Raw genomic sequence first — 18,796 nt, forward strand, 5'->3', positions numbered from 1 at the left:
TATAGGATTTGAAATAGCTCAACTGGAATTCCATCACCTCCACTAGCTTTGTTCATGGAGATGCTTCCTAAGGCCCACTTGACTTTGCATTCCAGGATGTCTGGCTCTGGATGAGTGATCACACCATCATGGTTATCTAGGTCATGAAGATCTTTTTTGTATAGTTCTTCTGTGTATTCTTGTCACCTCTTTTTAATATCTTCTGCTTCTGTTAGGTTCATACCATTTCTATCCTTTATTGAGCCCATCTTTGCATGAAATGTTCCCTTGGTGTCTCTAATTTTTTTCAAGAGATCTCTAGTCTTTCCCATTCTGTTGGTTTCCTCTATTTCTTTGATCTCCCAACAATCCTTTTGCTCTGGGTGTCTGGGAATCACCATTTTATCTATGAGGAAACTGAGGGTCATGTTCTGAGGGTCATAGTTCTCCTTACCTTTAGATAAAATTACATTATAGATAGATGTACATATACACACATGTGTACATTTACAGACACGTACAGAGGTATTATAAACTTATATTTAACAATTTGCATTCTTTAGAATTCCTTGAAAAGAAAATTGTAACGCCACTTTTAGTAATATGATCTGGCTTTGTTCAGAATTCTTATTTCCAGTTTCTATAAATATGTAGATTCTCTTCAACTTTGTTTTATTTTCTATTTTCCTTCAGTCAAAAAATGATTCAGAAATTCCCACAGAATGCCATCTAATTGTTTGAAAACCTTTCATTGAATGCATATGGATTGATCCATCCCAAGCCCCATGAGGGGCCATGAAAATAAAGCGTGACACCTCAGTGAGCTGCAGATGGATGGAGGCGGCATGTGAAGCACAATGCAGTGCTGTGGGCGCGCGTGGTTGGGCAGGTGTGGCGTGGGAGCGTGGCCTCAGAGGCTTGAGTCAAGTCCAGCTCTGCTGCTTACTAATCAAGTGAAGGTGGCTAAGTTAGTTCACAAGCTTTTACTCCTTTGTTTCCCCATTTACGAGTAGGAGTTATAGTAATATAGGAGTAGCAGCATAGAGGTGGAAGGCAAGGGGGCTTCCTGGAAGACTAGTGCAATGACACAAGCGAAGCACTCCGCCAGTAAGTTCTCTCAGGGGACACGAGGGGTCAGTGGGGTTCCCAGAAGGGGAGGGCTCTGGGCAGGCCTCCTGGAGGAGGAGGAAAAGCCTTCATGCCCTCCTGATGGAAAGTAGATGTTACCCAGGTGGAAGGGAAAGGAGAAAGTTGCATGAACAAAAGAAGAGAGTACCAGAACTTTTCAGAATCTTTTAAAATAAAAAACTTTTCATTATTTCGGACTCTCATTTGCTAGGAGACCTTGCAAAGTTCTTAGTATCTGGCTCCTAAGCTTCAGGCATTTTGGGGTTCCAACAAAGCACCATATTTTTTCCCGTAAAGGTTGATCTCTTTTAAATGTAGTTGGGGAATCAGCTTGAATTCCCCCCTATTTGTCCCTCCCAATATCATGCCTTCCTTTTAAAAATGACAGATCTAGAGCTGATGCCTTTGAAGCCTATTGTTCACTCTGATCTCCAGCTCCGTTTTTGCTATAATTGCCCAGTCAGTGCTCTCTGATTTCTGTGGTTCTCCTTTGTTTCTTTTTCCCCCCTCTTCTCTTGAATGAATCACTCTACAAAGCTTTCTATTGAATTTTGACCTCTTTTTCCTTTTCCGGTTGTCAAGGTCACTTTAAATTTCATTCCAGTTCTCCTAAGTGCCAGCCACCCCCACCCAATTGGGTATCACTGTCAAGTTTAATAAGAATGCTTTTGACTCCATATTCAAGGCATTAATCAACATGTTAAATCTAGCAGCATTCAGCAGAGGACCTAACCTTGTGGAATTTAATTTGGTTTCTGCTAATTTATTTGCATACATTATAAAATTACCCCATCCGGACATGAAAAAGAAACTTAGGAAAGCATATCATGAAAATAACTAGTAAAACACATGTGAAACCATTAAATTTGCTTGCATCTTGCTTTCTACTTACTTGTAGTTTGACAGAAAAGGAAGGGGAGAATTTTATTTGTGTCTCAGAAGACACTAGTATGACTGGATTCAATACTTGTTCATTGTTATAATCTGTGCCCTCAGAGGTATACTGACTTCTGTCCCTGACACTTAATAACCAGCAACACTGAACAAGTCTTAGGTCCATGACCCTCAGTTTCCTCATCGATAAAATGGTGATTCCCTGACACCCACAGCAAAAGGATTGTTGGGAGATCAAATAAGATAACTCAGGGGGAGGATTCCCAAACTTGACCACTGCCTGCAAATATAAAACTTTACATTACGCTTTCCTGGAGCTTCATTCTAAACGAGATGATACCCTTGTTTGTAACCTCAGCTCCGGGACATTATCCTAGCATGGGGATCACTGAGGTTGTCCAGTGGGTTCTAGTTTGGGAGGAGACTGGGTCTGGGAAGCATTATAAAGGTGCTCTTGCATCCTGGTAGGACTTGGTCCAGTGCTTAATTCTGGGAAGACAGCAGGATGCCAAATGAAAAGTTGTTCATCTTAATGTCCGTGTAACTTGGCTCAGCCAAGAGAAGGAACAATTCCCAAGTCACACCAAGCACTGATTTAGTGCTGTAATTTGATAGCCCAATCCCAAACAAAGTGAGGAAACCACACCCAAAGTTGACTGCAAAGATGAATAGGGTAGAGAGTGAGCACTATAAGAGAGTAGAGAGTAAGACCGGTAAGCTGAAGAAGGCGCCTGGATTGTTTTGGGACCCAGAGAGAATTATGGATGTCATCATGGCAGTCTACCCAGCACCTTCTAGTTTTAGGGTATGTGAACTTTTTTAATATTATGTTTAGCCAATTCTTCTGTTTAAATTGTCAAAACATAACAATGTACAACCACCTAGAAAAGGAATTTGTAACATGTTGCAAAAATGGCACTGTCATTCAACAAGATATTCTTTTTACTGAAACAGATAATGATCCCTTCCCCCATAAGCACCTGTCCCGGGCTCCCCCAGTTTTATATTTTGTGTATTTTCTGTCTTTTTCTCTCTGCTTTCTGGTACATGAAGAAAAACACTTGGGCTCCCTCTGGTGGCCATTCCAATGTTTCTACATGTTTAACTTTGCAGCTGGAGTTTTAGTTAACATGGCACAAAATGTTTGGATGAAAGTGAAAATATTAATAGTAAAGGTTATTTTCTTTTGTAAGATGACTTGGAACTTGGGAACCTCCAATTAGCCAAAATATCCAACTCATTCATTCATTCATTCATTCATTCACTCATGTCTTCCATATGTCTTCCAGTCTAATATGTTGTTGATAGTTTAGTTTTCTAAATGAAAGGGTATCTGGCCTGCAAGTCCATAGAAAGATATTGAGTTCCAATTCTGTAAGTCAAACAGTTTCCCAAGAAGTGATTATTATTGACTAGCACGTTTTTATAGAATGATTTCTGTCTTTTAACTCAGAGTTGAGTATTGTGAGAAAGATTTTGTTGCTTACTTTAAAAATAGATGAATAAACTCTCCTTTAGCAGTTGTAACTGTCTTACTATTTCTTTTTCTCCTTTCAATCATATACCCATTCTATTTACCCCATAGAATTTTATCCTATTGTAATGAATCTTTGTCCAGGCCTGTTTACTTTTTAATTATGCCAATATATTAGTCAATAAACAGATTTAGCTACACTTGTTTAACAAAGACCCAAACATAACAGTGTCTAAAATAAAAGGTAATTTTCCTTCTTGTTAAGTGTCAAAATGTGAGCTGTCCAGGATTCATGTTGCACGTCCATATTGTAATGTACTTTTGTGGTTGAAAGTGTCTATTGATCGTCCTCTGTACTTTGATGTATCAAAAATAAGTATATAAGTTTAAATCTTAGTGTTTTAAAAGTTCTAATGACCATAAGTCTCCTTTAAAATTGTTCTTTTCAATTTAGTAATAATAGTAGTATACAATTGCTAAAATAAATATTTTACATATTTTTAGAAATCATTATTAAGTATTAAATTATAACTGGAAATGCATCATTAAATGACGGGCACTCCTTAAAAATGAATTTGTTATCTATATGCAGCAAAGGGTTAACATCAATTCTACTCCACTTCTTGGTTTTTAGATATGTAAACAGTGGAAAAGCTTGTTCACATAAATAAGCAGATGGGAATGGAAATAGTTTTAAATAGCAATGTCACTAAATTCTTTGACTCCTAGGCAGCTAGTGTGGTACCTCATGGAGAAAGAGAGATATTGTGGTTACACTGGAGGCTGTGGCAAGTGTAGCATTCTGGGTAGATTTTGAAAATGAAGTCAGACTTTCCACTGAGTTAAATGTGAGGTGAGAGAGGAGGGGAGAAGTCAGGGATGACTTCAGGGTTCTTGGCCCCACCTTGCAGAAGGATGCAGCTCAAACAACTAAGAAAGGGAAGACTGAAGATGAAGTGAATTTGGAGACCTAGTTTGAAGGTTGTTACATTAGACAGTATGCAGGAATGAGGTTTGATCAGGCTTTTGTACTATACCCCTATCCAGTCAATAGTTAATGATAATAAATATTAGAGAGTGATAATCAGATTTGATTTGGGGTATTTATACTGAGCAGCATATGCCTGGGACATGAATAAAGTTAGTATCTGAAGAACGAAAAATAAGACAAAAATAAGCAAGAATTGTGTTAGGTTTGGCGCTCCCCACCCCTGTTATATTTTGTAGATTTTTAAGAGAATTTGTGTTTGTGAACAAATTTTGTGTATAACTGCAAGTATCACCTTTCAAACAGAAGGTTAATAACAGATTGATTTATGGAATATTTTCAAGGAGAAATAGTAAATGAATCAAACTAACAAAGTGTGACTTAATTGACATCCTCAGGGACCTACTTTAATGAATAGGTAGAGGGATATTATTTGTAACTTAGCCCACAAATTATTTCTATATGATTTAAATGGCTGTGACCTGCTTGAAACAATTTGTTAATTAGTTTAATCATTCTCTTTATAGTTTCTTATATTACTAAAAGGGTTAACAGCCCCCTTTTTCTTAACTAAATTAATTTTTCCAGGCTAGCCACAAATTTCCAATTAAGTTTGAAGGAGTGAATTCTATAATAGGGGCAAAATGATCATATTTAATTCTTTTAAAATCAACTAACATTTATTAAGTGCCTACTATGTGCCATGCAGATACATACTTTGATTTTGGAGATAAAAATCCAATAAAACCAATTCTTGACTTCAAAGAGCAAACAACCTAACAGTTTAAACTGCCTAGGACACAGATGAGTATTTAAGGAATAATTATATCAGAATGTAGTACTGAGAGGGATTGGAGTTAAGTACCAAAATAATGCACAGGTTGTAAGAGCCGTGTCACTTGAACCCAAAGGATTTCTGAGAAAGTTTCATTATTTACCACTGTGAATGTTTTCCTTCCTAATAGAATACAGTTACTAAGTTACTGTATAACGTGAGACTATGGAGGATACAGGTGATAGAAACCCATTTTAAGCCACTTTAAAAGTAAAATCCACAGGAAAAGCAGGTGTGGCGCTGACCTCAGGATAACAGAAGCCAGAGACTGCTTCCACTTCTCCTTGAGCCTGGAAACATGGCCACCAACAATTCCTGGGTTTTCCCCAGCAGTTGCTGTTAGAAAACCTTGGGGAAGGCCACGGACTGATCAAGTGTGGGTCATGTGATCCCTCTACCCCAATGTTGAGTCAGCGTGGGTGAGGTACCCCTGTGGACTCAGCTCTGACCATGGGGATGTCTGTGCCTGGAAGAACGGGGGACAGGAAATAGTAGCTGTTCACTATTCCGCCCAAGTGAGCACATTCAGCTGACTGCTAGGAAAAAATCAGCCCCCTTCCTTTGGTGCACTCAGATAACATCATAATGCAATCAATATCTCATTTGAGGGTTAGTCTTCATCCCTTGTTTATGAAGAAATAGGACAGAAGCAGTTATGAGAATAATGTTGACATTACATTTTGCAATAGCTTTGATTGCAAGAAGCATTGTGCTTTAGAAATTCCATGCATTCCATTCAGTCAGAATCGTAATTTCTTTTTCACTGTCTTCTTAACATGTATGATGTGGAAATTAACAGGATTTGATCTTGTTAAGTCTTTTGAGATACTTGGGTGTGGGTTCTGAGCCAGTAGATGATAGCGGCAATCCTATTTGTCCTAGGATATTACAGGAATTATTCTTTTTTATCTATTTCATTCTAAGTCTTTAGAGTCTGTGAGCCAAATTTACATTCAGATGAGTCATTGAAGCTTATATTGTGTGCCTAAAAGGAAATGTTTATGCCAAGAGTCTAAGATGAAGTCTAGCAAGACAGTGAATTTTTAAAATCATGGTTATCTTTCCCTGATCATGAATGTAGTAGTGCTTATTTTGAATATTTGGAAACATAAAACTGTTTTTTAAAATCCCCTATAAATGCCACCACCCAGAGCTCTGAGTGTTTCTATATTTAATACATAGTAACAAAATTTTGTTTACACAGTATATATAATTTCATGTCTTACTTTTTTCAATGAAATTTTTTAAAGGATTTTAATATTGTCTCAACAATATTAGAGAATGAATTTCCTCTGCAATATTGTTTTTTTAAACAGCTATCTATATCTTGTAAAAGTTAGTATTCACGTCATTCCCATTTTTTGGAATTATTTTTGGTTACATAGCTGTTCTTCATTTCTGATGTTCTAAGTTTCTGACTGGTGTCATTTCCTTTCTGACTGAAGAATTTCCTCTAGAAATTCTTGTAAAACAGGTCTGCTGGCTACAAATTTGCTAACATTTTTCTTCATTTGAGAATGTCTTTCCACTACCTTCATTCCTAAAGGATATTTTAAACGATAGAGAATTATGACTTGACAGCTTCTATCTTTTAGCATTTTTTATGAACCAATATTGATTCATTATCGTTAATGAAAGTCCATTGTTTATTCAAACTCCCTTTGTTTTTACGTAGTATCCCTTTCTGTTTCTATATCCATCGCTTCTAGGATATCACTTCATCTTTAGTGGTCCTGCTTCTTTAGGCTCCTTGACCGTTCCAGTTTCTCAGAAGAGTCGTTGAAGTCCTGACAGGTTTAAAGCATACTGGTCAATTATTTAGAAGGATATTCCTCAGTTGTGATTTGTCTGATTATTTTTTTCAAAATCAAGCTCAGATCATAGGTTTTCAGGGAAAAGACCAGAGATAGATAATTTTTATCATACCATATCAAGAATACACACTATTAAGGCAATTTATCATTGTTAATGTTGACTTTGATTATCTGGTTAAGGTAGTATTTTCCACATTTCTCTACTATAAAGTCATCCCTTTTCCATACTGGACTCTTTGGGAGAAAGTCACTATGCACAGACCACACTTGAGAAGGGACTTATTCTCTACCTCCATGATAGCAGGTATCAGCATACATCATTTGGAATTCTTCCATGTGAAGTATTCTCTCTTCTACCACATTTATTTATTTATTCAGTTATTTTTCATATCAGCATGAACTCATGGGTATTTATATTTTGGGTTATAACCCAGTATCACTATATTTATTTTATTGGTCAAATTGTTCCAGTATTGACCACTAATAGCTCTTTAAGTTGGCTCCTGTGTTTCTTTGACATATTCCATCATTGTATTCTGTTTTATGTTTTTGGACACTTTCTGACACAACTAGATGCTTTTATATTCCCTGTCCCCATCTTAGCAAGAGCTGTTTTGCCAAGGATCCTTGGTTCCTTTTATTGAAGACTAGTATTAGAAATCAAGATTTGGGTGGTAGATGTCCTTGTTACTACTGGGATTATTGGGATGTTACTGCTTCTAAGGCGGGCTTCCCAAGTGACACAGTGGTAAAGAATCCACCTGCCAGTGCATGAGACTCAAGAGACTGAGGTTTGATCCTTGGATCAGGAAGATCCCCTGGAGGAGGAAATGGCAACCCACTCCAGTATTCTTGCCTGGAAGATTCCATGGACAGAGGAACCTGGCAGGCTACAGTCCATGAGGTCACAAAGAGTTGGACACAGCTGAGCTCCTGAGCACACACACATTGCTTCTAAGCCTTTTCAGCTGAAAGAACAAGGAAATATATGTGAGTGTACCAGCCCATGCATAATCCATATCTATAAATACACACACACACACACCCCTATCTGTGTATACTTAGCTAAGTATGAATTCATACTGATTTATCTAATTGTTAATCCATTACTAAATGGATCATTCTAGCCTTTTCTCCTTGCTTGTCTGAAAGATCCCATCTAATAGTGATAAATTTGACTTGTACCATCTGAAAGTGAAAGTCACTCAGTTATGTCCAACTATATGTGACTCCATGGACTGTAGTCCATGGAATTGTCCAGGCCATAATACTGGAATGAGTAGAAATTCCCTTCTCCAGGGGATCTTCCCAACCCAGGGATTGAACCCAGGTTTCCCACATTGCAGGTGGATTCTTTACCAGCTGAGACACAAGGGAAGCCCAAGAATACTGGAGTGGGTAGCCTATCCCTTTTCCAATGGGTCTTCCTGACCCAGGAATCAAACCAGTGTCTACTGCATTGCAGGCAGATTCTTTACTAACTGAGCTGTCAGGAAAGCCCTGTACCATTTGCCATCTATTTAATTTTCTAATTCCAGCATACATGTGTAGTGGTTTTGATTACCTGTACCCATATGAGAAGCAAACTTTATCACCTGGAATAGAGTGCTTTTGTATAGTGTTTTTGCTTTTAGTCTTACAGTCTCTATTCATTTCTTAAATTATCTAAATAGCACCTTCCCTACCTCCCTCACTCTACTCCATTTATTTTATACTTTTGTAATAAAGTCAGATTCTTGGATGCATGAGACAAATGCTCAGGGCTGGTGCACTGGGAAAACCCAGAGGGATGGGATGGAGAGGGAGGTGGGCGGGGGGTTCAGGATGGGGAACACATGTAAATCCATGGCTGATTCATGTCAATGTATGGCAAAAACCACTACAATGTTGTAAAGTAATTAGCCTCCAACTAATAAAAACAAATGGAAAAAAAGAAAAAGAAAAAAAAAATAAAGTCAGATTCTTTTGTCAAGGTCTGCATTCCATCCTGGAATCCCTAACCTCCTAAATCATAGTTTTGTTGTTTAGTTGCTAAATTGTTTCTGACTCTTTTGCAACCCCATGGACTGTAGCCCTTCAGGCTTTTCTGTCCACGTGATTTCCCAGGCAAGAATACTGGTGTGGATGGCCATTTCCTTTTTTTAGCCTTTGCTATTTCAACAGTTCAATTTAAGTACACTATGCCAGCTGCTGTGGTCAGCACGGGAGCACCAGGGGGAATAAAACAGATACAGCCCACCCTCTTAGACCTCATGGTCTGGTAAAAATGTCAAATAGTAAACAAATAATTACAACTGTGCCACGTGTTGTTACTAAAGAAAGTGCTGGATGCCCTAAAGCAGCACTGTCCCATAGACATATGAGTCACGTATGTAATCCTCAAATTCTCTGCATTTTAAAAAGGAAAAAGTAAGATTATTTTTAATAATGTATTTTATATAGCCCAGTATATGTAAAATATTCTCATTTCAACATGTCACCATTATTTGTCATTGTTGTTTAGTCACTAAGTCGTGTCCAACTCTTGTGACCCCATGGACTGTAGCCTGCCAGTCTCCTCTGTCCATGGAATTCTCCAGGCAAGAATATTGGAGCGGGTTGCCATTTCCTTCTCTAGGGAATTGTTCCAACCCGGGGACTGAAACTGCATCTCCTGCAATGGCAGGCAGATTCTTTATCAATGAGCTACCAGGGAAACCGTTACTAATATAGTTTACTTTTTGTCCTTGTACTTCGTTTTCAAACTCCAGTATGTATTTCCTACATCTCATCTCAGATTAGCCACATTTCAAGTGTTCCATGATCACATCTGGCTAGTGGCTACCATATTGGACATCATACCTCTAGCAGCAGATGATGGAGGGCCTGGTACATTTTGCTGGGACTTGAAGGATGAGGAAATCAGGAAAAGGGAGAGGAGTACATGTTATAAGAAGAAGGAATAGATGCAGCAAGACCTGTAAAACAAAAGATTTTGACATTTTTGAGGGGAGAACATTCTGAGCAATTGGAGCAAGAAGGAGAATGGAAAATGAGGCTGGAGAGGTAGGCAGGGGTGAAATTATGAAGAGCCTTTAGAATAATGTTAAGAAGTTTGGCTTCATTCCAGGAAGAATGGGAAACTGTTGAAGGGTTTTACCTAGGAAAGCAGCATGATCAGATTGACTTTGTAAAAAAAAAAAAAAATCCAGTCTTACTTCAGAGGGAAGGACAAGGACATTACCCATAGAAGGCAGGATAGGATGATGGTTAACTAGAGGATTCCTGTACCAAAGCTGCCGCCTGCCAGCCCTGTGACCCAAGATAAGAGGCTTAACCTCCTGTAAGCCTCAATTTCTTCACCTGTGAAATGGAAATAATCAGTTCAGTTCAGTTCAGTCGTGTCTGACTCTGCGACCCCATGTACTGCAGCACGCCAGGCCTCCCTGTCCATCACCAACTCCCGGAGTTTACTCAAACTCAAGTCGGTGATGCCATCCAACCATTTCATCCTCTGTTGTCCCCTTCTCCTCCCGCCTTCAATCTTTCCCAGCATCAGGGTCTTTTCCAATGAGTCAGCTCTTCACATCAGGTGGCCAAACTATTGGAGTTTCAGCTTCAACATCAGTCCTTCCAATGACTATTCAGGACTGATTTCCTTTAGGATGGACTGGTTGGATCTCCTTGCAGTCCAAGGGATTCTCAAGAGTCTTCTCCAACACCACAGTTAAAAAGCATCAATTCTTTGACACTCAGCTTTCTTTATGGTCCAACTGTCACATCCATACATGACTGCTGGAAAAACCATAGCTTTGACTAGATGACCTTTGTTGGCAATGTAATGTCTCTGCTTTTTAATATGCTGTCTAGGTTGGTCATAACTTTCCTTCCAAGGAGCAAGTGTCTTTTAATTTCATGGCTGCAGTCACCATCTGCAGTGATTTTGGTGCCTAAAAAAATAAAGTCTGCCACTGTTTCCATGGTTTCCCCATCTATTTGCCATGAAGTGATGGGACTGGATGCCATGATCTTAGTTTTTTGAATGTTGAGTTTTAAGCCAACTTTTTCACTCTCCTCTTTCACTTTCATCAAGAGGCTCTTTAGTTCTTCTTCGCTTTCTGCCATAAGGGTGGTGTCATCTGCATATCTGAGGTTATTGATATTTCTCCCAGCAGTCTTGATTCCAGCTTGTGCTTCCTCCAGCCCAGCGTTTCTCATGATGTACTCTGCATAGAAGTTAAATAAGCAGAGTGACAATATAATAATAATGCAAGTGCCTCATCAAAGCAATAACATCCTATCCTCACCAAATACAATAAATACTTATTGTACTTGGTAAGATAATCCATGTGAGTGAGTGAGTGTTTGCTCAGTCATGTCCGACTCTTCGCAACCCCATGGACTGTAACCCACCAGGCTCCTCTGTCCATGGGATTCTCCAGGCAAAAATACTGGAGTTGGTTGCCATTTCCACCACTTAGCATATGTGTTAGTTGCTCAGTCATGTCCAACTCTTTGCAACCCCATGGACGGTAGCCCACCCAGGTCCTCTGTCCATGGAACTTTTCAGGCAAGAATACTGAAGGGAGTTGTCATTTCCTTCCCCAAGGGATCTTTCCAACCCAGGGATTGAACCTTGGTCTCCTGCATTGCAGGCAGATTCTTTACCCTCTGAGCCACCAGGGAAGTCATATTGCACTTAATAAATATTTGTTCTTATCTTCTCCTGAGCCCAGAATAGTCCATTATAGGGTGAATCTGCAAAGCTTCCTTCCTCCTCTTCTTTTCTGGAATCCTATTCTGAATCACCTTTAACCTATGAGATGAGGAAAGAAGAGAACGACTTCTCCCATCCAGCAACCCAAGACAGGAAAACCACCTTCAACACCTTGTCCTTCACTCTAGTATGTGTGTGCCTGTATATCCTGAGAACAGTTTTTATATGAACTCTGTAGTCTCAAGGTTTCCTGTGCTCTCTATCTTCATAAAGATTCCCATGTGCTCCTTCTTTAAAAACATGCTAAGGTTTCTGAGGCTTAAACTCCTAATGATAAAATAGTTCTCAAAGTGGCTACTTAAATCAGAAAAGGCAATGATGTTACCAGTTGGTAACAGACCATTTATTTATGGTGTTTTCAGGCATAGTGAATCATTCAGAGCATTTTACTTGCAAAGTTTTGAAATAAGATAATTTAATACGAAGAATAAATCACATGGAGTAGTATTTTCCCTCACTTTTGGCCGAAACATATGAACATCTGAAGCTGTCCCCTTCCTCTTCTTCTCTGTTGCTGCTACTACACCCACATCTGGGGCTTCACAGGTGGTGCTGGTGAGAAAGAATCCGCTTGCCAATGCAGGAGACATAAGAGATGTGGGTTTGATTCCTGGGTTAGAAAGATCTCCTGGAGGAGGAAATGGCAACCCATTCCAGTATTCTTGCCTGAAGAATCCCATGGACAGAGGAGCCTGGTGGGCTACTGTGCATGGGGTCACAAAGAGTCTGAAACCCTCATCTGCATCCTGCAGGGAACCCCATTGTGTAAAAAGAATAAAACACTTGGTTCTTAAAATCTCTTTCGGATTTTAAAGTGTAAGACACTAACACATTAAAGTTTGCTCTATTTGGAAAAGCAATTTACTTTAAAATGCAGCGTATCATTTCTTTAGTTTTTAAGCTGCACAAGACATAGGTTTGTAGCATTTCCAATGCCAGATAGAGGCAGAGACAAGAAAAGAGGGAAGTAGTGGAGTTTGTCTTGGGGGGTGGTGCCCAAAGCAGGCTGTGTCACCACTATATCAGGTCATGACTACCTGCCCACACTTAGGCTGTTTCATGACTGCAAATCCAACCCTTCTAGAATCTGGAACCTCATGTAATTGAAGCAGATGGGAACAAGATACTTGGTGCTTTCTCTGAAAACAGCCAGTTAATCACTAAATCTTATAATGATTAACCCCAGTCCAGCTGAAAGCTTTAATCAAGGGACTGTTGGAGCTTTGTGATATGCAGCCAAACATTTCTGCTTTCTTGAAGAGATATTGTGAAAATCTGTCCTGAGGGTGAGCAGTAATCCTCATCTTATTCCTCCTCCCCAAAAAATTATGTCCACAGTCTACGTTTCTAGTCAATAAAAGAACACAATAACATTTGATTCCTTCTTGTATTTGCAGATGTTTCAAGTATTTCTAAAGCCTTTCAAATTACTTTGAATAAAAAACCATAACCCTGAGGTAGAAATGCCAGGTTTCTAAAGTATGCTTGAGTCTCCATCGGCTTATTATACCGCCAGTAATAGTAAGGTTTTAAAATTTGAGGGTTTTTTTTCTTCTTATGCGCACTCTAGAAAATTCGAAAAATACAGAGAGGGGAAGAAAGAAAAATGTAAGTGCAATCAAATTTTTAAAAGTTTAATATATCATGCTACTTATTTCTTTGACCTTTTAAGATACACAGTTTGCATATCTAGTTAAAAACATCATCTGCATTAGAGCAACTTGATTTTAAAAAAAAAGGCTGTGTTTGGCGAACCTGGTTTATGAGCCAGATGTGAAGTGAGCTAGGTATCTTATATAGTATTGTCAGGCGAGTATATGCTCCTAGGTTCTTTGTCTCCTCACAACAAAGATTTGGAGTGACGGACATTAAAGCCCCCTCGGCGGGTCACAGCTCTCGGGTCTTGGACAGACCGTGTTATAGCTCTTAGAGAAACCAGTGTTACACCTCAGTGTTACAGGTCTATTTTATTTAGAAGATAGCAGGAAAATCCATCTTCAAGACATGAGGGCACGTTGATCCAAAGACGCGAAGAGAAGATCACCCATTCGTTGGGGGGAGGGGAGCACGTACACACGCATGGGAGAGAGAGAGAGAGAGAGCCCTTTGGCTCCTCTTTTTATGTTTTTTCTTCCCCTGGGCCTGCGCTACGCAAATTGGGCTTAGGCAGGAGCGCTGTTCTACCTGAAGTCCTCACTCCGGTCCTCAGACCTTCTTTTGACCTTCTTCTGTTCTATTTTCGCGGGCTTTTACCTTCCTTGTCTTTTAGCCACCACCATTTTTGGACTCCTTTTCTCTATTCCAACTACCTAACAGTATGTTACTTTTCTGCCTTGTTTTCATATTTTGTATGATATGCCTTTTAGGCCTTTGATTATTTTTGTTTTGATGAACTTTGTAAAGGCTTAACAGACTTGTTGAAAACATTAATAGGTGTTTGCTGTTATAGGAGTTTTGCATAACAAAGACTAACTATATTGCCCTCTCAGGTTGCTAGTCCCTAAAGGGTATGCCCTTGCCCTGTACTGGTACTAAGATTGTGTATTTTGTAGCTTTAGCATACTAGGTTTGAGGTTAAAAAAAAAAACAAACTTTAAAAATTTCCCATCAATATAGATAAATACACCTAACACAGAAGACTGTATAAAAGTCAATTGAGTGCACAATTTCCATTTCAAGGAGTGGGACAAAGAACTCTTTTTCTCGTGGTAATTATCTTACCTTTCCCAACTGGGAGTTGCTATGTTATTAAAATAATGGCTTAAGGCATTTTGCAAAGCATGTATTTTGAACCTGGGAAAACGTATTTGTGTTTTCCTGTTGGAAATTCTTTGTCTTAACTGATTAATTTGTTCTACATTAATATTTATTAGTCTTAAGACAGAAGCCAGCGGCTACATTCAAGAGGTTAAAGGTAGATCATTTTTCTAAGGGTTTATCCAGAAGAAATGTCCTATCCAAAGTTACCTTCAATGCAAGCTTCACAATTTATCAGTTTGTGGCAGGAACCAGAATCTGTGACCTAGGTATTCTACTTCTGGGAGTTGATTCTGAGAAAATAAATATGAGTGAGGGGAACTTTTTACCTGAATTCATAGCATATAGAATCTTACTAAAAACAATATAAAGATGAAATGACAGGAGAACCATTAAATTATGCTATGCACATTTAATGGAATGTTTCCATAATAGTTACAAAGAGTTTGAAGTAAGACGTGAAGTTGTTTATGGTTTAATATTATATTAGAAGACATAGAATTTTATCTAGAGTATGATCACACTTGAGTTAAAAATAAAAGCAAACCCACACTTAAACAAAAGGGGTTAATATGAATATTCTAAAATGCTACTCATAGTTTTCTTTGAGTAGTGGTTTGTATGATTAACATTTTTATACAGTCCAGTGAACTTGTGTTATTTTGTAATTTAAAAAAACATGAAAAAGGTAAAAACCATTAACTCAGTGTATGATTTTACTGCAGTTGATAATCTGACGTTTCGATGTCTTTACCTAAATCTATAGTATCTTCACATGTAGCTTCTTGCTGCACTTTCTTCCAACTTCTCCAACTCCAGTTTTCTGCTGCAGCCTGGTTAGAGCACTCAAACATTCAAGAATACCTTGAATTCTGCTCTGTGATTTTTGACTTCAGCCTACAGTGCCATTCTGCTCCCTCTCCACCCATCAAGTCCTCCTAGAAACTTTGTTCAAATCCTGCTGCCTTTGGAGAGGCTTCCCTGTGCCACCCAGGGCAACTGTGGCCCTCTGTCTCTATAAAATACCTGTGCAAATGGGGTTCAGCTAAATCTGACTTTCATCCATTTGTGCCCCTTGAGGATTGCACCAGGCATCCCTCTGACTTTGTGAATCCCACCTGCTGATTTCTTAGTGCTGACACTGGCCGGGAACACATGGGTAAGGATGAACTGGAAAACTATATGCATTTCCTGACTGTTAACTTAAGGAAAATCCATTGTACAAATGGGACCCAGTTAAACTTAAAAACTTTTGCACAGCAAAGTTTTCCTTGACAAAATGAAAAGACTGAATGGGAGAAAATATGATATGACCAATAATGGGTTAATATTCCAGTGTGTATAGCTAACTCATATAAATCAATACCAAAAAGCAAACAACCCAATTAAAAAATGAGTAGAAGACCTGAATAAATGTTTTTTGCAAAGAAGACATGCAGATGGTCAAGTTCAGTTCAGTTCAGTTAGTTCAGTTCAGTCGCTCAGTTGTGTCTGACTCTTTGTGACCCCATGGACTGCAACACACTGGCTTCCCTGTCCATCACCAACTCCTGGAGCTTACTCAAAGTCATGTCCATCAAGTCGGTGATGCCATCCAACCATCTCATCCTCTGTCGTCCCCTTCTCCTCCCGCCTTCAATCTTTCCCAGCATCAGGGTCTTTTCCAATGAGTCTGTTCTTTGCATCAGGTGGCCAAAGTTTTGGAGTTTCAGCTTCAACATCAGTCCTTCCAATGAACACCCAGGACTGATCTCCTTTAGGATGGACTGGTTGGATCTCCTTGCTGTCCAAGGGATTCTCAAGAGTCTTCGCCAACACCACACTTCAAAAGCATCAATTCTTCGACGCTCAGCTTTCTTTATGGCCCAACTCTCACATCCATACATGACTGCTGGAAAAACCATAGCTTTGACTAGATGACCTTTGTTGGCAACGTAATGTCTCTGCTTTTTAATATGTTGTCTAGGTTGGTCATAACTTTCCTTCCAAGGAGCAAGCATCTTTTAATTTTATGGCTGCAGTCACTATCTACAGTGATTTTGGTGCCCCCAAAAATAAAGTCAGTCACTGTTTCCATTGTTTCCCATCAATTTGCCGTGAAGTGATGGGACCAGATGCCATGATCTTAGTTTTTTGAATGTTGAGCTTTAAGCCAACTTTTTCACTCTCCTCTTTCACTTTCATCAAGAGGCTCTTTAGTTCTTCTTCGCTTTCTGCCATAAGGGTGGTGTCATCTGCATATCTGAGGTTATTGATATTTCTCCCAGCAGTCTTGATTCCAGCTTGTGCTTCCTCCAGCCCAGCGTTTCTCATGATGTACTCTGCATATAAGTTAAATAAGCAGGGTGACAGTATACAGGCTTGACGTACTCCTTTTCCTATTTGGAACCAGTCTGTTGTTCCATGTCCGGTTCTAACTGTTGCTTCTTGACCTGCATACAGGTTTCTCAGATACAGATGGCCAAGAGGCACATGAAAAGATACTCAACATCACTAACCATCCGAAAAATGCAAATCAAAACCTTTGTGAAGTTTAACCTCACACCTGTCAAAATGGCTATCATCAAAAAGAACACAAATAACATATTGGTAAGGGTGTAGAGAAAAAGGGAACCCTTGTGTACACTGCTGGTAGGAATGTAAATTAGTGCAACAACTGTGGAAAACACTATGGAGGTATCTCAAAAAACTAAAATTAGAACTATCATATGACCCAGCAATTCCATTCCTGCGTTTATATCCAAAAAAGCACTAATTCCAAAAGATACATGTACACTTATGTTCCTAGCATCATTATTTACAATTGCCAAGATATGGAAGCCAACCTAAATGTCCATCAACAGATGAATGGATAAAAGAAGGTGTGGTATATGTATACAGTGGAATACTACTCAACCATAAAAAGAATGCAGTTTTGCCATTTGCAACAATGGGATGGACTTGGAAGGCATTATGCTAAGTGACATGGTCAGAGAGAAAGACAAACTCTGTATGATATCAGTTATATGTGGAATCTAAAGAATACAGCTAACTAGTGACTATAATAACAACAAAAACAGACTCACTGATATAGAGACCACACTGGTGGTTACCAATGGAGAAAGGGAAAGTGGGAGGGACAATATAGGGGAGGGGATTTGGGGGTACAAACTACTATGTATAAAATAAGCTACAAGGATGTATTGTATGACACAGGGAATATACCCAATATTTTTGAGTATAAATGGAATATAACCTTTAAAAATTGTGAATCACTATATTGTACATTTGTAACTTATATAATATTGTATATCACCTATACTTCAATTAAAAAAAATCTAGAAAAAATACATCATAGTTTCTACAACATGTAACATTAAATGTGTGTCACTTTAAATTTAATACATTACCTCGAAAAATTTGTGAGAATTTTTCTGAGACTTTTGACAGAATCAACTGATACTTTCAGAAACCTATAGTTGGTTATCAATAACCACTTGTCATTCTCTCAAGAGTCTGCTTGTTGGACATCTTAAGTGTCATAACTGAGCAGAATGAGATCATTTTGTGTTTATTATTGAATATATGAATAAATAAAACACTAACATTTTATTACTACTTAGAGTCATCTCCCAGAAGAAGGTATGCTTTGCCTGATATAGCTAGTATTTAAATAAAATAGCTGTGAAAACATTAATTTTATGCTGACTTACTATAATACTCTCTTTGTTTTGATTTTTCATGTATTTACATACCTTTGAGGCAATAATGGTGTCTTAAGTAGTAGAGACTTGACATTTGCAGTCAGTATTCCAGACTGTTCCAGAATCACTAAATGAATGAATATGTCTAAAGGTACTAGGTGGTCTAGGCTCACTGTTTAGCCAAGTGTCTTGAAGGCCACCCTCGCTAGAGGTTGCTGGTGCTAACATTTTTGCCAGGTGCTTTCCATGCGTACAAACATATTATGCATTCTCTTTTTTCCTTTGAGTCAGCCTTACAGGAGATTTAAGGGTTACAGATTGCTCTGTGTCAGGATCATAAAGGACTAGATGCCACTGAAATGCTGTTTTGAAATTCCAAGGTCTCCTTTCCTTTTTTTCTACGTATAATGGAAGGTTGGTAAACATTTCCCTGATTGTTTGTATACTTTTGTTTTTATTGAGCTTTTGGCTGTGCTGGGTTTTTGTCG

General features: G+C 38.7%; 1 protein-coding gene across 7 annotated transcripts in view; it reads left to right on the forward strand.

The window, feature by feature from the left end:
• The window catches only part of RAPGEF4 (Rap guanine nucleotide exchange factor 4), a 315,877-nt gene that overhangs the window by 182,814 nt on the left and 114,267 nt on the right, over window positions 1-18,796 (forward strand). Inside the window, exon 1 of one of the 7 annotated variants that reach the window (XM_043487632.1) lies at window positions 2,253-2,806. The exons of the other annotated variants lie outside the window; for them this stretch is intronic. Coding sequence (XP_043343567.1) covers window positions 2,666-2,806 — 141 coding nt within the window. The 5' untranslated portion in view covers window positions 2,253-2,665. Of the gene's footprint in view, window positions 1-2,252; window positions 2,807-18,796 lie in introns of those variants that run through there. 7 annotated transcript variants of the gene reach the window in all.

Source organism: Cervus canadensis, chromosome 15 (assembly GCF_019320065.1).
Source record: "Cervus canadensis isolate Bull #8, Minnesota chromosome 15, ASM1932006v1, whole genome shotgun sequence".
Taxonomy (NCBI): Eukaryota; Metazoa; Chordata; class Mammalia; order Artiodactyla; family Cervidae; genus Cervus; species Cervus canadensis.